The sequence below is a fragment of the Hemitrygon akajei genome, chromosome 8 (assembly GCF_048418815.1).
Source record: "Hemitrygon akajei chromosome 8, sHemAka1.3, whole genome shotgun sequence".
Taxonomy (NCBI): Eukaryota; Metazoa; Chordata; class Chondrichthyes; order Myliobatiformes; family Dasyatidae; genus Hemitrygon; species Hemitrygon akajei.
Genome location: NC_133131.1, coordinates 41,013,217 through 41,037,927, shown reverse-complemented (window position 1 = coordinate 41,037,927; position 24,711 = coordinate 41,013,217). Strand labels below are relative to the sequence as shown.

Genomic DNA, 24,711 nt, shown 5'->3' with positions numbered 1-24,711 from the left:
TCTGATACTGGACTCTCCCAGCATCTGGAACATATTTTCTGCCTCTATCTTGTCCAATCCGTTAATAATCTTATATGTTTCAATCAGATCCCCTCTCAATCTCCTTAATTCCAGCGTGTAACATGTGTGATGAGGAAGGATGAGAGGTGACTTGATAGAGGTGTACAAGATGATAAGAGCCATAGAAAAAATGGTTACCCAGAGACCTTTCCCCAGGGTTGAAAAGGCAAATACGAAGAGACATGATTTTGGAGAAAAGAGTAGGTTACCGTAGATTCCGGATTTTAAGCCGCTACTTTTTTCCCACATTTTGAACAGCTTTGAACTCTGCGGCCTTTAATACGGTGCGGCTAATGCATTATTCTTTTTCATGCCGCCAAAAACATTTTGGCTCGTAACAGTAGACCAATAAAATTGATGAGTAGTTCACAGAGGTCCAATGAAATTGTACGATAAATCAAGCGCACTTTCACAATTAAATTATTGTAAATCAGTCATTTGTACTCACCCTCATCAACATGGAAAACACTCGAAGAAAAGCATTGTGCTGCCTTTATGGCAGTTATTTAGTTTATAATATTTTCGCTTAGTAATTCATTTGTTAGTTAAAGTTAGAACTGTTTTAACTATATTTGTTTTCTGTACTACATCCCGGGATGCTATGACGTCACACCCGGTTTCGCCGCGTCTTGTGGGAAAAATGCCGGTTTGCAATAAACGGGATGGCGGGGGGGAGCGGCGGAGCGAAATGCTGCTTTTAAGTTAAAGGCGATCAATAACTTTTCCTGGTAGGCTGCAGTATATATATTTTTTACCAGTCGTTAGGAGATATTGGAATGTTGTTCAGTAAAAAAGTATACGCAATGTATATTTAAAAGTAGCCGCGTTACAGGCACGGTTCGAAAAAAAGCATTTGCAATATGTATTTGTTTATGTTACCATATGGATTTAATTAAAAGTTAAAAAATCCTCACGTGTAATATCTTTCTGTGTAAATATCTCATATTACAACGTGGGACACCTGCGGCCGAAAATCCGGTGCGGCCTGTACAAGTACAAAATTGATTTTCTTTCTAAAATTAGAGCCAGCGGCTTTTAATCAGGTGCGCTCTGTAGTCCGGAATCTACGGTATTTATTTAGAGATAATGTGCGGAATAGGCTCTTTGAGCAATCCCCAATTTAAACCAAGCCCAATCACGGGACAATTTACTGCGACCAATTAACCTACTAACCAGTATGTCTTTGGACAGTGGGAGGAAACCATTCCACAGGGAGAACACACATACACCTTACAGAGGACACTGGGATTGATGCCCTGAACAGTAATAGCATTGTGCTAACTTCTACGTTACTGTGGCACCCACAGAGAGTGTGGGTGTGTAGAACGCATAGCCTGGAGTGGTAGAGGTAGATGTATTAGGGACATTTAAGAGACTCTTAGATAGGCACATGGATGAAAGGAATGTGTGAGGGAAGGGTTAGATTGAGTTTACAGTTGGTGAAAATTGCGTATAGTCTATTATAATGTTCTATGTTTTCAGTTCTACATTTTCTATTGAATTTAGGTGACCATTTTAGATCTGTTCTGCCGTAGGTTTTGATTATAGTATAGGGGGCGATCAGAGGTAAGGTTTTTTTCATAGAGAGTGGTGAGTGCATGCTGGTGGAAGCAAATACACTAGGGATATTTAAGAAGCTATTAGATAGGCACATGTATGGAGGAAAAATGGAGGGCTGTGTAGGAGGGGAGGGTTAGACTGGAGAGGTTAAAAGATCTGCACATCATCGTGGGCTGAAGGGCCTGTGCCAATCTGTAATGTTCTATTTTACAACTGGTGTCATTAACAGCTTCAGTTTCCCTTTTCTCTCTCGCTGGGGTCAAATTTGCTACCCCTCTGCAGAAACCATTCCTGAATCTATAGACTTTGGTAAGAGGAAAACCAGAACATCTCTGTCTCCACTGCCACCTGCTTCAAAATTCTCTGAAGAGGATCATCAGGTCTTCAGGAGTTTTTTTAATTTTCATGCTCATTCGTACCTCCAGCTGTACTACTTTGGCAATATTAATGTCTTGTACTTCATTTGCCATGGACTTGTGTACTCCTGAGAGATGTTTTGTCTTCATCCACAAAGACAGACACAACATACTGTATATAATTCTCTTTCTATTTCTTTATTCCCCATTAACAATTCTTCTGTTTGTCTTTAAGAGACTAACATTTGTCCTCACTAATCTTTTCCTTTTCAGATACCCATGCTCCTACATTTTATTCCATGCTTGTCCATATCTACTCTCATATTGAGACTTTGTCATGGCCTTTCCAACAGCAAGCCTCATTCTAGTGCCTCCTCATTGGAGACACATAGAAACTGAACTCCTTTCGGACTCAGGCTGAACCACAGAGGACAGGGAGGAGGTCTAGCCCCTGCACACATAGCACGCAGGCCCACCAGTGTACGGACATGCCCTGGTGCTCATTATACAGATCCTCAGCTATGGGTAAATAGTCCCACTGCCCTGTGGGCAGCCTTGGGAGAGATGAAAGCTATGAAAGTAAACCCAAAAGGCAAATCAGGAGTGGAGCCCCTATGACCGCTGGATGTTATTGAACGTCCTTTGACAGCTCCTGTGGCCAAGCTTGTGCCAAATGTGTTGCTTCATAAGCTTTCCTTTAGACTGCACTGGTGAGGCTGAGAGGGGGATCCTGATGACTGGGTATTGCAGGATCTCCATACCTTCTGCCCAGGTTTGTGATGATCATCATCAGCCATTGTCCTTCAAGACATACGGATGCCAACCAACCAACCAACTAACTCTCATATTCCATTTTCCCCTTCTTCAACAATTTCCCAGTCATGCTTTGCTGAATTCTAAAATGTTTCCAGTCTTCAAATTTTTGTGTTTTTTTCCCTTGGCATGTTTATTAGCCATTTCCTTGGATTTAATGCAATCCTTAATATCTCATCCAATCCATGCTACGTCATTTTCATTTTCTTTGTATCTTAAAGGGATCTTTGTTTCAGATGGGACATTCCTTTTAATTGGCTTTTCACAAAAGACCTTGGCAAAAGCCTTGCTAAAATACACAAAGACTACATCAAACACACGGTCATATTAACTTTCTTTGTTACCTACTTAAATAATTCAATCTAGCTAGTCAGACAGATTTGCAACAAGGCTGCAATGAAGTCTGTAGATAAGTGATTCGAGTGTCACTTAAAATGAGCATTGCTGACCAATGTTTTGGCAGGGTCTGCTTGACAGCACTCTCAATTACACCTTTGACCACTCCTGGTAAGTTTTAATAGACTAATGGGGCTGTAATTAGTTCAGATGGATGTTTTCTTTTGTAGATCACCATATGGTGGGACTGCATGGCTGTTGGCTGTGGGATTATTTAGGTTGTGGGACTAATCTATTGAATGCCGGGCAGTTTTCCTTTCTGTTAGGTAGGTGTTGGTGATCAGCAATCTGCTCCCAACTAAAAACTTTGGCTCCAGGATTGAATTGGCAGAACTTGAATGGACCGGCACTGGACTCCTGGTCAATAAAAAAAAAGTCACTCAAACAACCATGAATAGTTTGAATGGCCTCCATCTGTGTTTCCATGAAAACAGAAATCAGCTCTATCAACTGCTGTAATGCAAAAATATTGATGCCAGCTGGCTTAGAGATACTTGTCATTTCCAATGGAAATAAATTATTCTTCATTCCAGATGGATTGCTCTGTGTTCCTTGACAGATTTTGCAAGCTGTCATGCAGGCCAGACAATGCACAAGGCACGTTGATATACGTCCCCATCAGTCTACCGTTTGACCTCTTCACTAGCACGGGAACTTATCTTTGTTCATGCCAGTCTCACCTCATCAGGGTAGTAGCAATAATTTAGTCTGTTCATTATCCCCCTCCTATTCACCCTCAAGTCTTATGGTAGGAGACGGTGGTGGGGCTGGTTCGTGAGAGTGTGAAACATCTCCGCAGAAAATGCAATGATAAAGACACGAGAAAGGATTTTTTCTCATTCTGCATTGGTTCACATAAAAACTATTTGAATGTCTTTGTTAATGACCGACATTTAGTGGCCACTTTATTAGGTACATCTATACACCTGCTCATTAATGCAAATATCTGATCAGCCAATCGTGTGGCAGCAACTTGGTGCATAAAAGCAAGCAGACATGGTCAAGTGGTTCAGTTGTTGTTCAATGTAAACATCAAAACAGGGAAGAAAAGTGATCCGAGTGACTTTGACCGTGGAATTTTTGGTGATTGCATGCACAATAGTCCCTAGAGTTTACAGAGAATGGTGTGAAAAGCAAAATAAAACATCCAGTGAGCAGCAGTTCTGTAGGCAAGAACTTTGTTAATGAGAGGAAGTCAGAGGAGAATGGCCAGACTGGTTCAAGCTGACAGGAAGGTGACAGTAACTCAAATAACCATGCACTATAAGAGTGCTCTGCAGAAATGTATCTCTGAACACATAGCACATCGAACCTCGCTTTAGATGGCCTACAGCAGCAGAAGACCATGAACATACACACAATGTCCACTTTATTAGGTACAGGGGATACTTAATAAAGTGACCAGTGAGAGTATTTGAAATTGCATAAGAAGATTATTCAACATTAAATCTGGGTTAAGTGTATCATCTCTGCTTTTATTATCTCCTGACATCAAACATGGAAAAACCAAAAAAGTTTGCAATTCTGAATATTCATCTCAGTATCTCCACTGAAGCTAATTAAACAGGTCAAGTGACCCCGGTTTAAGCCTGACCTCTGGTCACTATAAACTGTGGCTTGTGCATGGATGAGTAATAAAATCTGGGGAATATTAATGTAACTTTAGATAGAATACATCAAAGGGTTCAGGTTGCTTTGTGTGCCAACATAGCCGTAATGGGTTAATGGCCCTCTATCCTGTAACAAGAAAAACAAGAAATGTAATACAGTACGTTATTTGTGTTATAGATTCATCATTCAGCATAATTAAAGCTAACAGCTCATTTCAAAACATTACTGGGGTAACTTCTGGTAGGCTTGATAAATGTTAGTCATAGAGAAGCTGGTGCTTTAGCTGATGTTGACCATCAAGTGCCTGTATTAATCCCGTTTAGCAGCTTACAGTTTTGGATCCATTATCTTCTATTCCTTGGTTGGTGAAATGTTCCTCCAGACACTACATAGAAGTGAATTGTCTGGGTGCTTCAGGTTGCTCCTTAGATCCTGCCTAAACTTCTTAGGCCTTACTGTAAACCTGCCTTATTCTTTGTGATACCTCTTCTAAGGGGTGCATGGGAGGGCTAGCACCTCTAGATGGGGGGCTTGTCACACTCCTTGGAGTGGCTCGTCATCTATTGGTCCCCACCAACGCCCAGCTTTCACCTGTGGCTCCTCGTAGCTGTTTGCACACGACAGCGGCCACACCTGGGCAAGGGCTTTGACAGGCCGGCTAAACCAGGTGAGGATAGCCAACAGGTCTGAAAACCTTGGTGAGATGGGAATTTGCTCATCCCAGCATGCAAAGACTGCTTCGGTGGATCAGGCGGAGGAAACCCCGGGGTTTAACGGCTGAGAAGGCGTTGCAGCAGCGCATTGTGGAATGCGTAGGGCACGGCAGAGCACTGAAGAAGACGCGGCCATCCAATGCAGCCAAGGAAGTTGCCAGATGTAACGATTCTTCGTGCCACTGGATCCTGACTTCTGAGGCCGAGAGAGTGGGATCGTCTCTGTGCAAGGCTCTTCCACTTTAATATCTTTCACGCACTGGTTACATTGTGAAAAGGTCGGCTGGTGGCACAGTGAGATCAGCGCCGGGCTGGAGAACGGAGGTTCCCAAGTTCAATCCAGTGACAGACTGCCCCCAAGTGCGCTCTCCATCCGTGCTGGGTTGATGTCGAGCTCTCAACTCGGCCTCGTAAAAAACACTGCCAGAATGCACAATGTAGTCTTCCTCGGACCACGAGAGACAACTATATATATATATACCTCTTCTAAACAATATTCCTGCTTGGGTTAATAAAGGGAAGAATTTAACTGAAAATGCTTTACATTGACTAGCATTGTTGAGTCATCAATCATCAATATAGGTCACTATTATTCAGAAACTCGTGGACCAGCCACGTACATGGCTACAGGAACAGTCATAGTCTTGGAACGCAGTGGTGTGAGACTCACATTCTCTCCATCAGCTGCAAGGCACGAGTAAGGAACATACTGTCCACTTGTTCAGATGTAGGCAGTTCCAATAACTCTCAAGGTGCTCAACATCAGAATCAGGTTTGATATAAGCAGGGATGAGTTACAGGGCAACAGAGGTGTGGTGTAGTTAAAACAGAAAGCAACAAATACTGGACCTGAAAGTGTTGTATTTGAATGCACGCAGCATAAGAAATAAAATGGATGATTTTGAAATTCAGCTACAGATTGGCAAGTATGATGTTGTGGCCATCTCTGAAACTTGGCTAAAGGATGGCAGCCATTGGGAGCTGAACACCCAAGGATCTACAGTGTATTGGAAAGATAGGTTAGTTGGCAGAGGGGGTGGTGTGGCCCTGTGTATAAGAAATAATATTAAATCATTAGAAAGGGATGACACAGGATCAGAAGGTGTAGAGTTATGAAATGGCAAGTGTAAAAGGACACTAATGACAGTTGTATACAGGCCTCTAAATAGCAGCCAGGATGTGGATTACAAATTACAGCAGGAGATAGCAAAGGTGTGTCAGAAGGGCAATGCCATGATAATCATTGGGGATTTTAACATGAAAGTGGATTGGGAAAACCAGGCCAGTACTGGACCTCAAGAGAGAGAATTTGTAGACCGTCCAAGGGATGGCTTTTTAGAACAGCTTGTTGTTGAGCTCACTAGGGGATCGGCTGTGCTGGATTGGGTGTTGTGCAATGATCTGGAGGTGATAAGAGAGCTTCAGGTTAAGGAATCCTTAGGGAACAGTGATCACAATACGATCGAGTTCACTTTGAAATTTGAAAAGGAGAAACTAAATTGCAATGTCTTGGTATTTCAGTGGAATAAAGAAAATTACAATGGCATGAGAAGGGAACTGGAAGGGGACACTAGAAGGAAGGACAGCAGAGCAGCAATGGCTGGAGTTTCTGCGAAAAATGAGGGAAGTGCAAAACAGATATACTCCAAATAAGAAGAAATTTTCAAATGGCAGAAGGACACTACCATGGCTGACAAGTGAAGTCAGACTCAAAGTAAAAGCAAAAGAGAGGGCATACCAGGAAGCCAAAGTTAGTGGAAAGATCGAGGATTGGGGAGCTTTTAAAAACTTGCAGAAGGAAACTAAGAAGGTCATTAGGAAGGAAAAGATGAATTATGAAAGAAAGCTGGCAACTAATACCAAAGAAGATACTAAAAGCTTTTTAAAGTATATAAAGGGAAAAAGAGAGTTGAGGGTAGATATTGGACCAAAAAAAATGACATTGGAGATATTATAATGAGAGACGCAGAGATAGTAGAGGAACTGAATGCGTATTTTGCATCAGTCTTCACAGCAGAAGATATCTGTAGTATACCGAACATTCAAGAGTGTCGGAAAGTGAAGTATGTGTAGTGAAAATTATGACTGAGAAGGTGCTCAGGATGCTTAATGGTCTGAGGGTGGATAAATCCCCTGGACCTGATGGAATGCACCCTTGGGTTCTGAAGGAAGTAGCTGGAGAGATTGTAGAGGCATTAACAATGATCTTTTAAGAATCGATAGATTCTGGCATTGTACTTGTTGACTGGAAGGCGGGTAAGTGGGACTAAATGGGAGAATGGATCAGCTCATGATAAAATGGCAGAGCACTCGATGGGCCGAATGGCTGACTTCTGCTCCTTTGTCTTATGGTCTTATAGTCTAAAATTGAAAATGTGTAATAGACTTGATGGGCCAAATGGCCTACTTCTGCTCCTATATTTTATGGTCTTATGATATCATTGGTATATGTTGTGAAACTTATTATGTGGCATCAGTACCTTGCAATATGTAATAATAACACCTGTAAATTACAGTACATACATTAAATAAGTAGTGCAAAAATTGTGAGGTGGTGTTCATGCATACAATGTACATTCAGAAATTTGATAGCAGAGAGGACGAAGCTGTTCCTGAATCATTTAGTTGTGTGCCTTCAGACTCCTGTACCTCCTTCTTGTTGGTAGCAATGCGAAGCGGGCCTGTCCTGGGTGATGGGGTTCCTTATTGATGGATGCTGCCTTTTAGAGGCATCGGTCTGTGAAGACATCCTGGATGTTGGGGAGAAGATTGCACGTGATGGAGCATAAAGCAGACTGTTTGATTGGCAGCCATCCACTGAACCTTCCTCATCAGTTATCTAGAACTCATAGAAACAGAATGAAAGATAATCCTCAGGGACTGCCAAAAATGATCTCCAAAAATCAGAGCACACACTTCCCAAGGTATTTTAATTTAAAGAATGACCCCATGAAATACATGTTATACTTTGATCAAATTTCTCCAACTAATTCACATATCTTAGTTTAGCGGGGCTTTGGTTTAACATTCCATTGTACTTTAAATAGCCAGCCTTTTTAAGACTGAATTTGCTTGGAGGTTTCACTTATTCTGTCCCATTAGTGAATGAAGAAACTGGTCTATTTGCAAGCTGATCCACAGGGCTACCAATTGCCAATTTTTGGCCTTGCCAGTCTCCACGTAAAAGATCAAGGAAAGCATGTGAAATATTGTTGTACATGGTGTAAGGTTCTGACTAGACCATCACATGGACCTGATCGGCAGACCAAGCCAGACATTTTGTTTCAGGTTAAAGTTCTTATTAAATGAATGAAGTCAGAGAAAAAGATTCATCTGAGAATATTTAAAAATTGCCTTATTGAATGATTTATCAAATTATTTATGTTGTCCTACAGATCTCCATATAGATGTTGTAAAATGAGGAGCATCATGCAGAATGCAGTATTTTGTATCCTTTTAAAGGTCCAAGTTGTTGCACTTTTTTGAGGATAATTAGAAGGTGATTGGATTTAACCATATACTGGCCTCAATTAATGTGAAAAAGTGAAAAATGCAGAAAATTATTCATTTTCTCTCATTCTCTCCACTGCATTTTAAATGTTTATACATTACATGCTTGGTACATAATCAAAGGGTTAAGATAACTTAGATGATTTAAGTAATAGTTATAAAATTATAACCAATTGATGCATTCAGATAGCTGTATAGTTAATAGCAAATTGAATAAAGATTAGAAATCTGAGGTTTAATTATTTTTTTAAATACTTAGCTCTTTCATGTATTGTTCAGTGATATTTTAATTCTAGTCTATTCACTCTGCCCTTAAGCCATTCAGAATCCTAGATTTTGTGATTGACACATACAATTTAGTTAATGCAATGAAAAAAGTTGATCACCTGTAACCCTTACCTGATAGCATTTACAGAAATGACTACTTTATAAATGTTTATTTCCATAGATTCAATGTGTCTGTTCATTTCTTATAATTTATGCAAACTAAGTTCTCCACTGAATTCACTTTTTTCCAATGTTTATTCAAAGTCTTAATAGAAAAGAGTCAAATCAGAATCAAAGGTTAAAGCACAAACACAATGATGTATATAGGCTTTGCTACACAGTAAGTTTAATTGAAGGCCTACCATGGTGGCTGTGCCTCTCTCTGTGACCAGACAAAGACGTGAATGCACACACGTCTTGATCTGTCATCAACACACAACAGCGTGGTGGTCCATCTCGCTCCTCTCCGCCATCAGATTTCTGAATGGACAATGAATTCATGATCACTACCTCAGTATTTTTCCCCTCTCCTTTTGCACTATTTATTTAATTTAATATTTTTAAATACATCTTTATTGTAATTTATAGTTTTCATTATTATGCTGCTGCAAAACAACAAATTTCATGATGTATGCAAAGAGAGTTTTCGATTGCAAGGCATGCTGGGATAACATGGCTGTAGAGACAGCCTTTACTGTTTGAAATATAAAAAATGTGTTTGATTAATTGAAGAATATATTGTACAACAGAACTTAATATCAAGTGCTTGCCAAAATTTGTGTTTTTAATTGCATTCATAGATTTGGATATTGACAGTTCTTTGGGGAAAAATGTTTTATGAGCATTAGTTCATTACTTGGTCTTGGATAAAAAAAAACTGGGGAAAACTAGGGATGAAATTAATTTGGTGCAATTGTTCAGTAGTTCCTAGATTTTATTTTTTTCAATTATAAATATTAATATAACAAATGAAAGATAAACTGTAAATATTTTCATTTAGCATGTCCTCTGCATTAAAACAGGTTAGGTTTTTGATGTTATAAAGGTGAGAGTAACTGCTCTTAAACTGTGTCAAATAATAGATCCCCAGAGTGAGATGCAGTTCAAAATCTAATTAAACGGTTCACATGTTTATACATAGAATAATGGATTCCAGGAATGAATTACAGGCAAGCAACTAATCAAGCATCTTAAATTGTTGAAATATATCAAATAATAGATCCTTTGAGTGAATTACAGGCTAGTATTTAATTGAGCAGTTCAGATGGTTTACATACCGAATAATGGATCCCCAGAGTGAGTCACATACTGGATTCTGATCAATTGGCTCAATCATTTATGTTCAGAATAAGGAATCTTACTGGCTAGAACTTAGATCATTTTAGATGTTTGTGAATTTCATGCTTGGAACGTAAATAACGATTTAAGTCAAGTCAAAGAATGATGGAGGATGACTGTGAAGTGTTCAGATAAGTTACATATTGAAGAATAAACTGAAGTAAAAATAATAGAACACCATTCAGGCTGGCAAATGTATCAGAAATGGAATAATATGAACATATATAGGAAGTTCATCTAGCTTGCTTCATCCTGAGAGCCTACCAATTCATCATTTATTGCTATATCACCAATCAGAGAATGGATATTTGCTGGAAAAATAATAGACGTTGCCAGATGTAATAATATAACTCACATAATAGTTTCTTCATGAGCCCAACACTGAAAAGTGGAATCTGATTTGATAAAATACTTCTTCAGTTTATGGAACGTGTACATACAATTGGAGGTTTGTTTTTAATCCAGTGCACAATTCTTACTATGTGTGAGGAAAATAAATTGAATATTGATTATTTAACTATAAACAAACCTCTGCCAATTGTGTCCTTCATTAAGTGCTCAGGTGGAACTCTTGAGGCTAATGGTCCCTGTTCAAAGCTGGCAGGAACTTCATTAAAATATATCAAAATATCCTAAATCATGGCTGGTGTAATCATATTCAGAATTGTTTGGCATTTAGGGATCAGCTTTCAATTTATTATAAAGATAAATGTTTTTAGAGAACTCTAAATTATTTACTTATTTTTCTCAGGATTTATGAATTTTTATCCCAATATTTCTATTTTGCTTTATGTGCCTTTAGAGGCACTAAAAAGAGGGTTTTTATTTTGGATAATTTGAAGTAGAAATAATAATCATCACAAGCAGTAACATGGAAAATACAAACATTTTACAATGAACATAGGAATCTGTACTTATAATAAAACATTTCTACAATTTTGGAGAAACTTTACCAATTGTATTTTTCCTCCCAGTGAGTAACAGCCCAAATGCTTTCTATATATGAAAAAATACAGGCCTGTGATGCGACTGCTGTATTTTTTAAATGGCCAATGATTATGAATTAGTATAACCTACATATATTTGTGATTAATGCTAATTCACTTATCTATTTTGTGATATAAAATAATACCTAAATAATCAGCCTCTCAGTATTTACAATTATACATATCATTTATAGATAAGATTACTTTTCATTTAAACTTTGTTGAATCAGGTGTTGTTTTAAACATCCTAGAAGGTGACAGTGATGGAATATGACAGACTATGAAATTTATTTTATATGTGAATACTTATTACATTTATTCATCATTGCCAATTGCCCCTATCATTAAATTCTGGTGATTCTGATGTGAGTAATAGCAGACAATTTTCAAAGCTGGCAGGAGCTACACTAAAGAATGACAAAGGGATATGAATGGTCTAATCAATATCCTGATGCAGGTGTAAACCATAACCAGAAGTGTTTGTTATTCACAAGCCAGTTAACAATAACAAAGGTGAATGCTTTGAGATCCCTGCACCTAAAATGTCTAATTTTCTCAGCAGTTAGGAAATTTTGTGCTAATTTTTTTTGTTTTTGTCACTGTGCATTTCTGAGGCCCATGTGCTTAAAGCATGGAAACAGGCCCTTCAGTGTGCATCAGCCATCAACATCAAACTCTTTTTTACCCCAAATTCCTCACAAAAAAGTTCAATACCAACTGAAATAAAGAAATAATGGGGGGGGGGGAATAATCTAAGGTTGTCCTGTTGACACCACTGCTTTATGATAATGCCAACTGAGAGACAGCAATCATGTTTGCAAGACTTGGCATTTCTCCCTCTCTAAAACTGTGTAGGGACAAAATCAGCTAGGACTCAGATGCACATCAGCGTAGAGTGCCGCAGAAACAAGCCGCAATGCAATTTAGGCCTGGCACACTCAGTGAGGAAAATTATCATTTATTGCCTGGAAGATGATTCACCTTTTCACTGAATTACTTAAGGAAGTGGCCTATTAGGTTTTTTTTCCCAACAATTACTAAAGGAATCCAAGAGGCTAGTGTTGCATTATTCTATTTTGTTCTTTTCTGAACAATGTGCATTTAAATAAATGTAAACAGTCTGTTTTGCCATTATTTATCTTAAATCTGAGTATTCTGAACTCGGACAGACCTTTTTCCATCATTGAACCAGATTTTCTTAAGAAGTAAAGAAGAGCTTAAGGTTCAAAAAGCTAGGTAATGGTAGAAGATTGTAAGGCTAGCAGGAAGGAGCTCAAGAAAGAAATTAAGAGAGCCAGAAGAGGCCACGAGAAGTCCTTGGCGGACAGGGTTAAGGAAAACCCCAAGGAATTCTACCAGTACGTGAAAAGCAAGAGGATAAGACATGAGAGAATAAGACCAATCAAGTGTGACAGTGGAAAAGTGTGTATGGAACCGGAGGAGATAACAGAGGTACTTAATGAGTACTTTGCTTCAGTATTCACTACAGAAAAGGATCTTGGCAATCGTAGGGATGACTTGCAGCAAACTGAAAAGATTAAGCATTGTAGATAATAAGGAAGAGGATTCCTGGAGCTTTTGGAAAGAATCAAGTTGCATAAGTTACCGGGACCAGACAAGATGTATTCCAGGCTACTGTGGGAGGCAAGGGAGGATATTGCTGAGCAATGATCAATGAGCAATGATCTTTGCATCATCAATGGGGATGGGAGAGGTTCCGGAGGATTGGAGAGTTGCGGATGTTGTTCCCTTATTCAAGGAAGGGAGTAGAGATAGCCCAGGAAATTATAGACCAGTGAGTCTTACTTCAGTGGTTGGTAAGTTGATGGAGATGATCCTGAGAGGCAGGATTTATGAAGATCTGGAGAGGCATAATATGATTAAGAATAGACAGCATGGCTTTGTGAAAGGCAGAGCATGCCTTACGAGCCTGACTGAATTTTTTGAGGATGTGACTAAACACATTGATGATGGTAGAGCAGTAGATGTAGTGTATATGGATTTCAGCGAGGCATTTGACAAGGTACCCCATGCAAGGCTTATTGAGAAAGTAAGGAGGCATGGGATCCATGGGGACATTGCTTTGTGGATCCAGAACTGGCTTGCCCACAGAAGGCAAAGAACAGTTTGTAGACGGGTCATATTCTTCATGGAGGTCGGTCACCAGTGGTGTGCCTCAGGGATCTGTTCTGGGACCCCTACTCTTTGTGATTTTTATATATGACCAGGATAAGGAAGTGGAGGGATAGGTTAGTAAATTTGCTGATGACACAAAGGTTGGAGGTGTTGTGGATGGTGTGGAGGGCTGTCAGAGGTTACAGCGGGACATTGATAGGATGCAAAACTGGGCTGAGAATTGGCAGATGGAGTTCAACCCAGATAAGTGAGAGGCGGTTAATTTTGGTAGGTCAAATAAGATGACAGAATATAGTATTAATGGTAAGACTTTTGGCAGTGTGGAGGATCTGAGGGATCTTGGGGACCGAATCCATAGTACACATAAAGCTGCTGTGCTTTGTGGTTAAGAAAGAGTACAGTACATTGGCCTTCATCAATCGTGGGATTCAGTTTAGGAGCCGAGAGGTAATGTTGCAGCTATATAGGACCCTGGTCAGACCCCACTAGGAGTACTGTGCTCAGTTCTGGTCACCTCACAGGAAGGAGGTGGAAACCATAGAAAAGGTGCAGAGGTGATTTACAAAGATGTTGCCTGGACTGGGGAGCATGCCTTTTTTCCTTGGAGCGAAGGAGGATGAGAGGTGACCTGACAGAGTTGTATAAGATGATGAGAGACATTGATTGTGTGGATAGGCAAAGGCTTTTCCCCAGAGCTGAAATGACCAGCATGAGAGGGCACTATATTAAGGTGCTTGGAAGTAGGTACAGAGGAGAATATCAGGGGTAAGTTTTTTATGCAGAGAGTGGTGAGTGCGTGGAATGGCCTGCTGGTGATGGTGGTGGAGGCGGATACAATAGGGTCTTTTAAGAGACTCCTGGACAGGCAAAGGGAGCTCAGAAAAATGGAGGGCTATGGGTAACCCGAGGTAATTTCTCAGGTTAAGGACATGTTCGGTGCAGCTTTGTAGGCCAAAGGGCCTGTATTGTTCTATAGGTTTTCTATGTTTCTAGGATAATATGGGCCCTTTCACTTCTTTATTTGAATAACTCTTTCCACCTGTTTTTACAGGACGATTTAGTGTTCTACATTTTATCATGGAATTTAAATTCCAGGTTTCACCATTATTTGCATCACAATGCTTTCTGTTGCACAGCCATACAATTATTTTCACACTATTGATGATAAACATGTCTTTTTTTCCCTTCAAGTTTTGTGGGATTCATTACAGGGCAACTACCCATAGCTGCTAATTTTGCAATCTCATGAAATATAATCCAAATGTTATTTGATGTGGAAAATATAATTTATGATCAAGACAAAGATATAACCATTGGTGTGTACATTATGCATGGAAACTGCTGGGAACATAATATGATGTCAATCTTTATGTAATGCTCATTTGACATTTAGGAGAAAGCGTGGGCCTTCTCTGGGAAGTAAGACCTTGTCAGAAGACCAACTCATGTTTCTTAGAGGAATAGCCCATACATATTGTAAGTCATTGTGCTTTGCAGTTGGACTTTCTGACTCCCTCAACACTCTTAGAAGTAACTGGCCTAAATCCAGTAATATTTCCACCAACGATTATCATACAGAACCCATTCCTTTAAGAACTCTGATCATACAAGGCACATACAAATAAATTAAGGGATTCCACATGAATCACAAATTTATGCTTAGCCACTGATCTGGGGAATCCTCTAGCTTCAACATCCATGCACAACTACTTGCTTGTCATGCAGAGTCCTGCTGTCATGGATGAAATGGGTGCAATGCTTCAAACAGTTCCACTTGAGTATGTTTCTATGCACTCTACAATTTCTATCTAAGATTGTTATCAAATATTTAAAGCTGTAGACTCCTATTAGTGATCTGTTGAGGCAGACATTCACATTGAATAATATGTGCAAGCCAGGAAGCAACTCCTGAACGAGGAAAACGCTAAAGTTTTGGGTAGTAATTTATAATTGTTTTCAATGGTCTTGGAGCAATTAAATCTAACAGCCCACCAGTGTATGAAGCACAATGCTGTAGGAGAGAAGAGGGAAAAATATGAAATTATCCGAACATCATTTATGAATTATAAGGAATTAGAATTAGTGCATTTTGAAGGAAATGTAGACCAAGTAAAATGACCAATTTTCAGATTTCAAGAACACGTAGTTGGTTTTGATAGGTAAATAAAATGAATATAAAGCACTCTTATACGAAAGGAAGACCAAGACAAGGAGGACAGAAGTACTGATTAGACTGTATTAAGGATGATAACAGGACTTAAATTAACTTATGTTACTGTATACTATATATATTGTATAAAGAGTTGGTATAATTTTACTTGTGCACCATTCATTAATTTGATAACATTATGTAGCCTCAATGGTTATTTTTTGAAAGCTGATACATGGAAGAATTTTCAATTGATCTTAAGCCTGGAAAGTTCAATAGATGAATCTCCTGTAGCAGTGCTTGATTCCCAGTGCTGCTAGTAGATTCCCTAACTGTCTTGCTCCTACAGTATATGGGCTAATTAGGCAACACTTTCAATACCTGCATCTAGAAGAGGGGAGACATTGACAGAAATTATCCAGGATTCTGTGAAATAGATGAGGAGGCTTTCAAAGTATATAATGGATCTTTGAATATTTATTGGTAAATATGAATACAATCATTAAAGCTATAAATCATTTAATTGAAGAGTAATGAGTTAAAATGAATAGAATGTATCAGTATGGTCTTTGAGAACATGGTTTACAAAGCATGCAGCTCTAAGTATTCTACACAAGTTACACAAAAAAAGGCAGGGTTATGCTTGGAGAATTTTAGATATTTCATGGTTGACCATGATGTCATAGATGCACAATAAACAATGATACATAGAGACGCTTAATACTACATATTTTATCAAGCTGAGGCCATGATGACAGAAAAATGAGATGCTGGTTAAGTGATATTTTGGGCAGAAGCTGATTTCTCACTGAAGAGGAAGATAGAAAGCGATGGGGAGTCTCCATTGGAAAGAGGCATGTGGAGTCTAGAAGGAGACATATACCTGGGACAAAAGGGAGAAAATGAATAGTCCAACCAGAGTACTCCAATCAAGTGGATGGAAACTGCCCTCAACAAGTTGGCTTGGATTCACATATCAGCTCTACAGTTGACAAGAAAATAAGACCTGTTGGTTTCTGGTCATGCTCCCTTGAAACAAATTAAATTGGAATTGTTACAGAAACCTAAAAGCATTGTTGATGATGTGATAGTTTGATTATTTTAAATCATGAAGATTTATTGCCATTGTGATAATGGCAATAATTATAACGCAGATGAAAATGCAAAATGTATGTTCATTAATATCAGCTGGGAAATATCTGGACCTATACATTTATTCCATATTATTTACTTTACAGTTCTAAGCTGCACTCATGCTACATTGAACATTATGGATAAAGGTTATTTCTGTGCACTAGACAAAGGAATGTTATAAAACAATGAATTCAAACACACTTAGAATTTTGCGGCAATCTCTCTCCATATTTGGAATAATGATATAAATTGTGTGCTGTACACAAACCTTGAAATTTTACAATCTCAAGACAAGCAGTAATAACTTGGAATCTGCATTAAATATAGCAAAACTCCCAAGGCGCTTCACAGTGGAAAAAGGTGGAGAAGTTAGGAAAGTTAGTCAAAGGCACATTTTAAAAGTTGGGTTTACTGGATCTTTGTATAGGCTGGAATGGAAATAACAAGGTGATAATATTTGGAATGGAGTTACAAAAGCTGAGGCCATGATTACAGAAAAATGAGATGCTGGTTAAGTGATTGTTGGGTGCAGATTAGTGAGAGAAAACTGTGTCTAAAGAGCACTTTTGAAGTACTCTCAACCTTCTCATTATTACAATTGGAATGCATTTTTGATACAACCTCAAGATAACTGCCCAAAAAGTGAAGTCATACTTTTGCTTCAATATTGAACAGAAAAGACACTGAAAATGATTATACAGTAGGTTAAATTGTTAAGTAGTTATATTTCATATGCATTTTAGCCATAAGGCTGTACCATGTCATAAAATTGACAGGACTGCATGAAAATCGAGATAGATCCTCTTGTGGTTTATCCATGCTCTGGGTTAAGCTAAACTCTGGGATTTTCTATATGTGATTTTCCCAGCCACTGTTTCTTCGCTGATCATTTTAATGAACTGAAGGATTGTGAGCTGTCAAGCATTGAGTCAGAAATCTCTGCCTGGTGGATTTCTTTTGTGAAGTTTATAAACTTATTAATAAAACCATGAACAGACAGTGAACTGCTGACTGAGGCTTCAAATATGTTCAGCCATCAGAACTATCAGTTTATAATGAAAATGACTTTCTTAAAGGCCTAGTGAAAGCTACAAGAGAGTGAAACTTAACCAACAACTTTCTTAATGTTGTGGCTTGGTTTAATGATATAGAAATCTATATATACCTACATATAGAGTATATAATATGTATACATCATTCCATAAAGATGAAATACACCTAAATCACCTCATTCTTGAGGATTTATTATTGTTTAAACCTGCAAAGTACCTGATGCAGGTTTTTTTCAGGAGAAATAGTAATGAGGAAATGTTTTATTTCATTTGTTATTAATCTGTCATTTCCTGATAATCCTCCTTCAATTCATAGTAGATCTAGTGGATCAGTCAGCATATTCCATTGGCCTACAACTGACGTTGGTGTTTTGTTACAGCTTCACTAATTAGAAAGGCCATTCCAACACCTTACCTGCATTTTGCCAACAGCTGGCCATTTAAGTTAAATTTTCCTTTGGCAATTTACAAAAGCCAATGGATTTGGTTTATTTTCTGTCAATGCCTCTCACTGATTTAAAGTAGCTGCTAACCACCTCAAGGAAATATAAATAATCTTCTTGGAAGTATTAATTTTTTCAGTGTTGTTCTGTGATTAAAACCACTGAATCCCAATTCCAGCAAATTAAGATTTTTGCTTTCTTTTGGAATTGAGCACAATTGATTGCCGATGCGGTTAATTAAGAAAGGTCATATATGGACATTTCTGCTTTAGTGTTTCCATAAATTGCATTGTAAATGTGCATATTAAATTAAAATGAAATGAGGCCAATAACAAATGTTTATAGATTGCTGCTATCACACTTCACTGAGAACATTATTTGTTTCCCATAAACAGAGAAACCTTTTCATATCAACTTTGATTAATCATTCATGTATCAGCTTTCCAACAACCAGTAGTAACACTGCAATTTGTGCCATGCTCTTGCATCAACAGCTTCCATTACTGCGAATAAATGAAACCGAAATGTGGATGAAATGGAAGTTGTCAATGTACAGAATTGTCTGTACATTGTGTCAAATTGTGATTAAAATACTTTTTAAAAAATCAACAGTTGCCACTTAGTTTCAATTCCAGTTTTGTCTTAACCAATCAACTCATTACAGTGGCAGACCACTTTGGAAAGGGTCTTATCGTACTTTTTCTTTCATACCTATCAACTACAAGGAGTGTTTTACATCTAATAACAATCCCACACTGTGCAGAATAGGTAATTTTCCGCAGCTCTCAGTGTTCTGGAGTCCAAGTTGAAAATAAAATGCCAATGCCGTCCCATTTCACCATCGCCTACATAGAGCGATTCGGCATGCTTTTTATTTCACTATGAGCAAACAGTATGCCCCTGTGCTAAACCAATCATTTTTTGAATCATCAGCTGTGATTTGTCAATACTGTTTCAATGGAGAGTAATTTTGCGAAAAGGTTGACCAACTTCTCAGTGCAAATCCATTTTGTTAATTGCAGCATCATCAGTGCCCATTTGACCAAAAGTGCTGCTGGAGCATGTTTTTCTGTTCACCCAGTCTCCAAGCACTGCCATTTCCTTCTGTGGACCAAACAAAAAACTGTATAATGTGACAAACATCTGGTAACTATAAATGCAGCAAAGTAAAGTAGCAGCAGCCTAGGCAATCTCCTTTATTCTCTGAATATAGTTTTGTAGTTCCTCTGGGTCTCTGAGACCCATATCCTGGCAGACCCACTCAATGTCTTCCTCATCAGCTATAGGGATACAGTTGTATGTCAAGCCAAGCTCTTCTGACGGCAAGGTGGCAAAAGTAGTAAACTTGACTCTTTTGCGTTTGGAGGTGGGTGAGTGCAGAGGATCCTCACTGTGTTCCCTAACTGAGCTCCCAGATGAACCATCGGCTCTGCTGTGCACTTGACTCTGTACACTTGTCTGTGAACTGCCACTGCTCTGATGGTCATTGTGGCAGCAGGTTTGGATGTTTTCCAAGGGATTTCCAGGACTTTCAGGTTGGGGTGAGAGGTCAGCTTGGGTACGAAGGGGCTGTCCATTGCCTAGAAAAACCCAGTGGTGAGAGTGATCCATGCTAGCTTGACCCTCTGGGGGAATACGTTTGTGCCTATACTTGAGGACAAATACAATGCAATTGATGAGAAAAACAAGTATAGCGAGGCAGAAGACTCCTAACAGTGCGTACATTCCAATCTCCAAATCAGTTAGACCCCTTGGTGTTGGGGCATACTCATCATCAGGATCTGCAAGGTCTTTTGGTAGATCCGTGACATCAATGTCAAGAGGCATGCTAGGCATCCCTGTGTTATCAAAATGCACTCCATTATCTTGCATGCCATCAACACCCTTGCCTCGTTCTGCCTTTGAGTCATCTTCCACAGCTGATTTTACAGTTGTGCTGGTCTTCCACATAACACTTTCCTCACGGTTACCTGTCGAAGAAATGTCTGGGAGGAAATCAAATTGACCCTTCTCTTTTGGTTTATGACCAAATGGGTTGCCTTCAAATCTAACTCCATCAGGTGCATAATCCTCACCAGTATTTTCTAAGTCTTCTTCTGAGTCATCATCAGATCCAAAGCGAACCTTGACATCAACAAATGTCACAAACAGTATGCTCTTGCGGTTTGCCTTTTTACAGAGTTCACAGATACCCAGTTCCACCTTGATAAATTCACCTGATCCTTCACCTTCTGCTAATATCAGGGGCCAAGCAGAGTCCTGGTTAGAAGAGACCACTTTATCATTTAGTGTACTAATCGTTAGGTTGTAGTCTTTGACATTGTAGAGAGTCAGTGGTGCTGCTGTATTGTCACTGTAGAAAATCCATGAACTCAAGATACCTTCCTATGAATAAAAGAAAAAAAGGGAGTAATTAATAATTACTTCTAAGATTTTTATTTGATCTGAGATAAGATATGCCTTATTGTCTTTTCTGAAACACTAATCTTCATTGAAATACTTCAACCAGTACCTTGCCACCCAACTTCACAAATTATACAATGGAATCTGAATCAATTTCAGTGAAAAAGAATGGCAAACTATTCCAATTACTGCAGAGATTTTTATGAATATCCTGCTATTTTTAACAAGCAGTGTATCTGGAAATGCATCAATTCATATTCAAGGCAATAGGGTCTGGAACTGAGGCTGTTATTTAGAGCGAGAACAGATTATACTGAAAACCTTCCAGCTTTATCATGACATGTTTTTGCCTGTCATGATGGATATCCTATGTGACTGACTCCAGAGCACCATTCTTCCTCATCCTTCTTGACTGCATTTGACAAGGCTAATCAATCCACTTTTTTAAAACCTCTCTGTATTCCAGCCAACTATGACCATCTTTTGGTTCAGTTACACATCCAGGTCTACTCAGGGAATCTCATGTAATTACTTTGCTCCTGCTTCTGAGCAATTGCCTCAGAACTTTCCCAAGCATCTATCCTTGATTTTCTCCCCCATTTCATCTGCATGAAGTCCTTTGATGCAAAAATGCATTTCAAGTTCCACATTAATGCTCTAGACACTCAGGGAAATTAATCTAAAGTGCTCACATGAATTCAACCAGAAATTTAAAACATAGAAAATTACAGAACAGTACAGGCCCTTCTACCCATGTTATGCTGAACTTTTAATCTACTATAAGATCAATCTAATCCTTTTCCCCCACAAAGCCCTCCATTTTTCTTTGATCTGTACCTATCTAAGAGATCCTTAAATGTCCCTAACGTGTCTTCCCCTACCATCACTCCTGGCAGCGCATTCCACACACCCATAACTCTGTGTAAAAAAAACTTTACTTTCAATTAAAAAAAAACTTTCTTCCAATTACCCTACAGTTATGCCCATTTGCATTAACTAATTCTGCCCTGGGAAAAAGTCTCTGGCAGTCCAGTTGATCTATGCCTATTATCATCTTGTACACCTCTTATGAAGTCACCTCTCCAATCCAAGCAACATCTGGTAAATCTCTTTTGCACCTAAAGCTTCCCCAGCCTTCCTATAATGAGGCAATGAAATTGAACACAATATTCCAAATGTGGTCTAACCAGGGCTTTACAGAGCTACAACATTACCTTGTGACTCTTGAACTCAATTATCCGACTAATAAAGACCAAACACCCATCAACTTGAGCTGCAATTTTGAGGGATCTATTCCCAAGCCACCTCAGTTCCATACTGTTAAGAATCCTGCCACTAACCCTGTATTTTGCATTCAAGGTTGACCTTCCAAAGTGAATTATTTCACACTTTTTCAGGTTGGACTCCATCTGTCACTTCTCAGCCCATCTCTGCATCCTATGAATGTCCCATTGTAACTCTTGACAATGTTCTACATTATCCACAATATCACCATCCTTAGTGTTATCTGCAAACTTAATAACCCACCCTTCCACTTCCTCATCCATCATTTATAAAAATCACAAAGAGCAGGGGTCCCAGAACAGATCCCTAAGGAATATCACTTGTCACTGACCTCCAGTCAGAATACCTTCACCTAAACCACCTTCTACCTTCTATGAGCAAGCCAATTCTGAATCCACACAGTCAAGTTTCCCTGCACCTAATGCCTTCTGACTTCCTGAATGAGTCTACCATAGGAAACCTTATCAAATGCCTTTCTAAAATCTACATATAACACATTCACTGCTCTACCTTCATCAACCTGCTATATATCCCATCCAGCCCTTGGGGACTTATCTATCCTAATGTTTTTGAGAACTTCCAGTATATACACTTCCTTAGCATCAACATATTGTAGTGTATTATTCTGTTTTACATTATCCTCACAAATGCCAAGTTCCCTCTCACTGGTGAATACTGAAACAAATTATTCATTAAGAATTTCCCCTACCTCCTCCAACTCTAGGCATGTTTTCTTTCCTATCCATTATCAGTCCTACTGTACTCTAATCCTCCTGATCTTCATATACCTTGCATGTTTTCTTTAATCTTACTTATTAAGGCCTTATCATGTCCTCTTCTAGCTCTCCTAAGTCCACTTTTAACCTCCTTTCTGGCTACCTTGTAACTCTCTAGAGCCCTGTTACATTCTAAAACTTAAGTAAGCTTCTTTCAAACCCTTGACTAGTAGATATTCCATATCTCTTGTCAACCACTGTTCTTTCACCCTACCATCCTTTCCTTGCCTCAATGAGATAAACCTAATCAGACTCTGTGTAAGTACTCCTGAAACAACCTCCACATTTCTGTTGTGCATTTTCCCAAGTACATCTGTTGTCAATTTACAATCCCAAGTTCCTGCCTAATAACATCATAATTCCCCCTCCTTGATAAAATTACTTTCCCATAGTTCTGCTCCTATCCCTCTTGAAGGTTATGGTAAAGGTCAGGGAATTGTATCACTGTACCTTGAATATCATCCACTGTGACATGTCACCTGATCTGGTTCACTGCCCAGCACCAGATCCAGTATGGCCTCTCCTCAGTTGGCCTGTCCAAATATTGTATCAGGAATCTTTCCTGGACACACCTAACAAATTCTGCCCCATCTAAACCTTTTGCTGGTCATTAATATTAGGGAAGTTAAAGACCCCCATGACAACAACCCTGTTTTTTTGGCAACTTTCCAAAATTTGGCTTCTGATCTGTTTCCTGGTATCTTTGTTGATATTGGGGGGTGGTGAGAGAAGTCTATAGAATACTCCCAATACAGCGATTTCTCTCTTCCTGTTTCTTACTTCCATTCACACTGACTCAGTAGACAATTCCTCCAGCACATCCTCTCTTTCTGCAGTTGTGATACTATCCTGATTAGCAATGTCACTCAACCACCTCTTTTGCCTTTCTCTCTGTCCCTTGTGACAGCCAAGTTTTTGTAATGGGCACAACATTGTAATTCCATGTACTTTAAGTTCATTCCCCTTGTTCCTGATACTTCTGCCATCAAGTAGATACACTTCAATCCACTGCAATTTTGCCTTATCAACTGCCTATCCTTTTTCAGTCTCTCTACAAGTTGCATCTTTCTAGATACCAACTGCCCCATACTCTGACCTCGCTTTCTGCTTCCCATCCCACTGCCAACAGCTCCAGCGAACCTGCCCGCAAGGATATCGGTTCCCCTCATTCAGGCATAAGCCATTCTTTTTATATAGGTTATATGAAGGGGACCTCAATGAAACCTACAAAATATTGAAAGGCCTAGATAAAGTGGATGTGGAGAGGATGTTTCTTATAGTGGGTGAGTCTAGAACCAGAGGGAATAGCCTCAGAATAGAAAGGCACCTTTTAGGACAGATATGAGGAAGAATTTCTTTAGGCGAGGGTGGCAAATCTGTGGAATTGCCTTCGTCCTGACGAAGGGTCTTGGCCCGAAACGTCGACAGCGCTTCTCCCTATAGATGTTGCCTGGCCTGCTGCGTTCCACCAGCATTTTGCGTGTGTTGCTTGAATTTCCAGCATCTGCAGATTTCCTCGTGTTTGCCTGTGGAATTCATTGCCCTGTAGTGCTGTACAGGTCAAGTGTTTGGGTATATGTAAAGCGGATTTTGATAGGTTCTTGATTAGTAAGGGTGTCAACGAATGTGGGGAGAAGACAGAAGAATGGGGCTGAGAGGAATAACAAATCAGGCAGAGCAGACAGGATGAGCTGAATGGCCCAATTCTGCTTCTCTATTTAGTG

The 24,711-nt window shown here is 39.2% G+C and overlaps 1 protein-coding gene across 1 annotated transcript in view; it reads right to left on the bottom strand.

The window, feature by feature from the left end:
- Positions 1–10,052: 10,052 nt before the first annotated feature.
- The window catches only part of tmem132e (transmembrane protein 132E), a 585,697-nt gene continuing 571,038 nt past the window's right edge, over positions 10,053–24,711 (bottom strand). Inside the window, exon 9 of the mRNA XM_073053675.1 lies at positions 10,053–20,909. Coding sequence (XP_072909776.1) covers positions 19,707–20,909 — 1,203 coding nt within the window. The 3' untranslated portion in view covers positions 10,053–19,706. The remainder of the gene's footprint in view (positions 20,910–24,711) is intronic.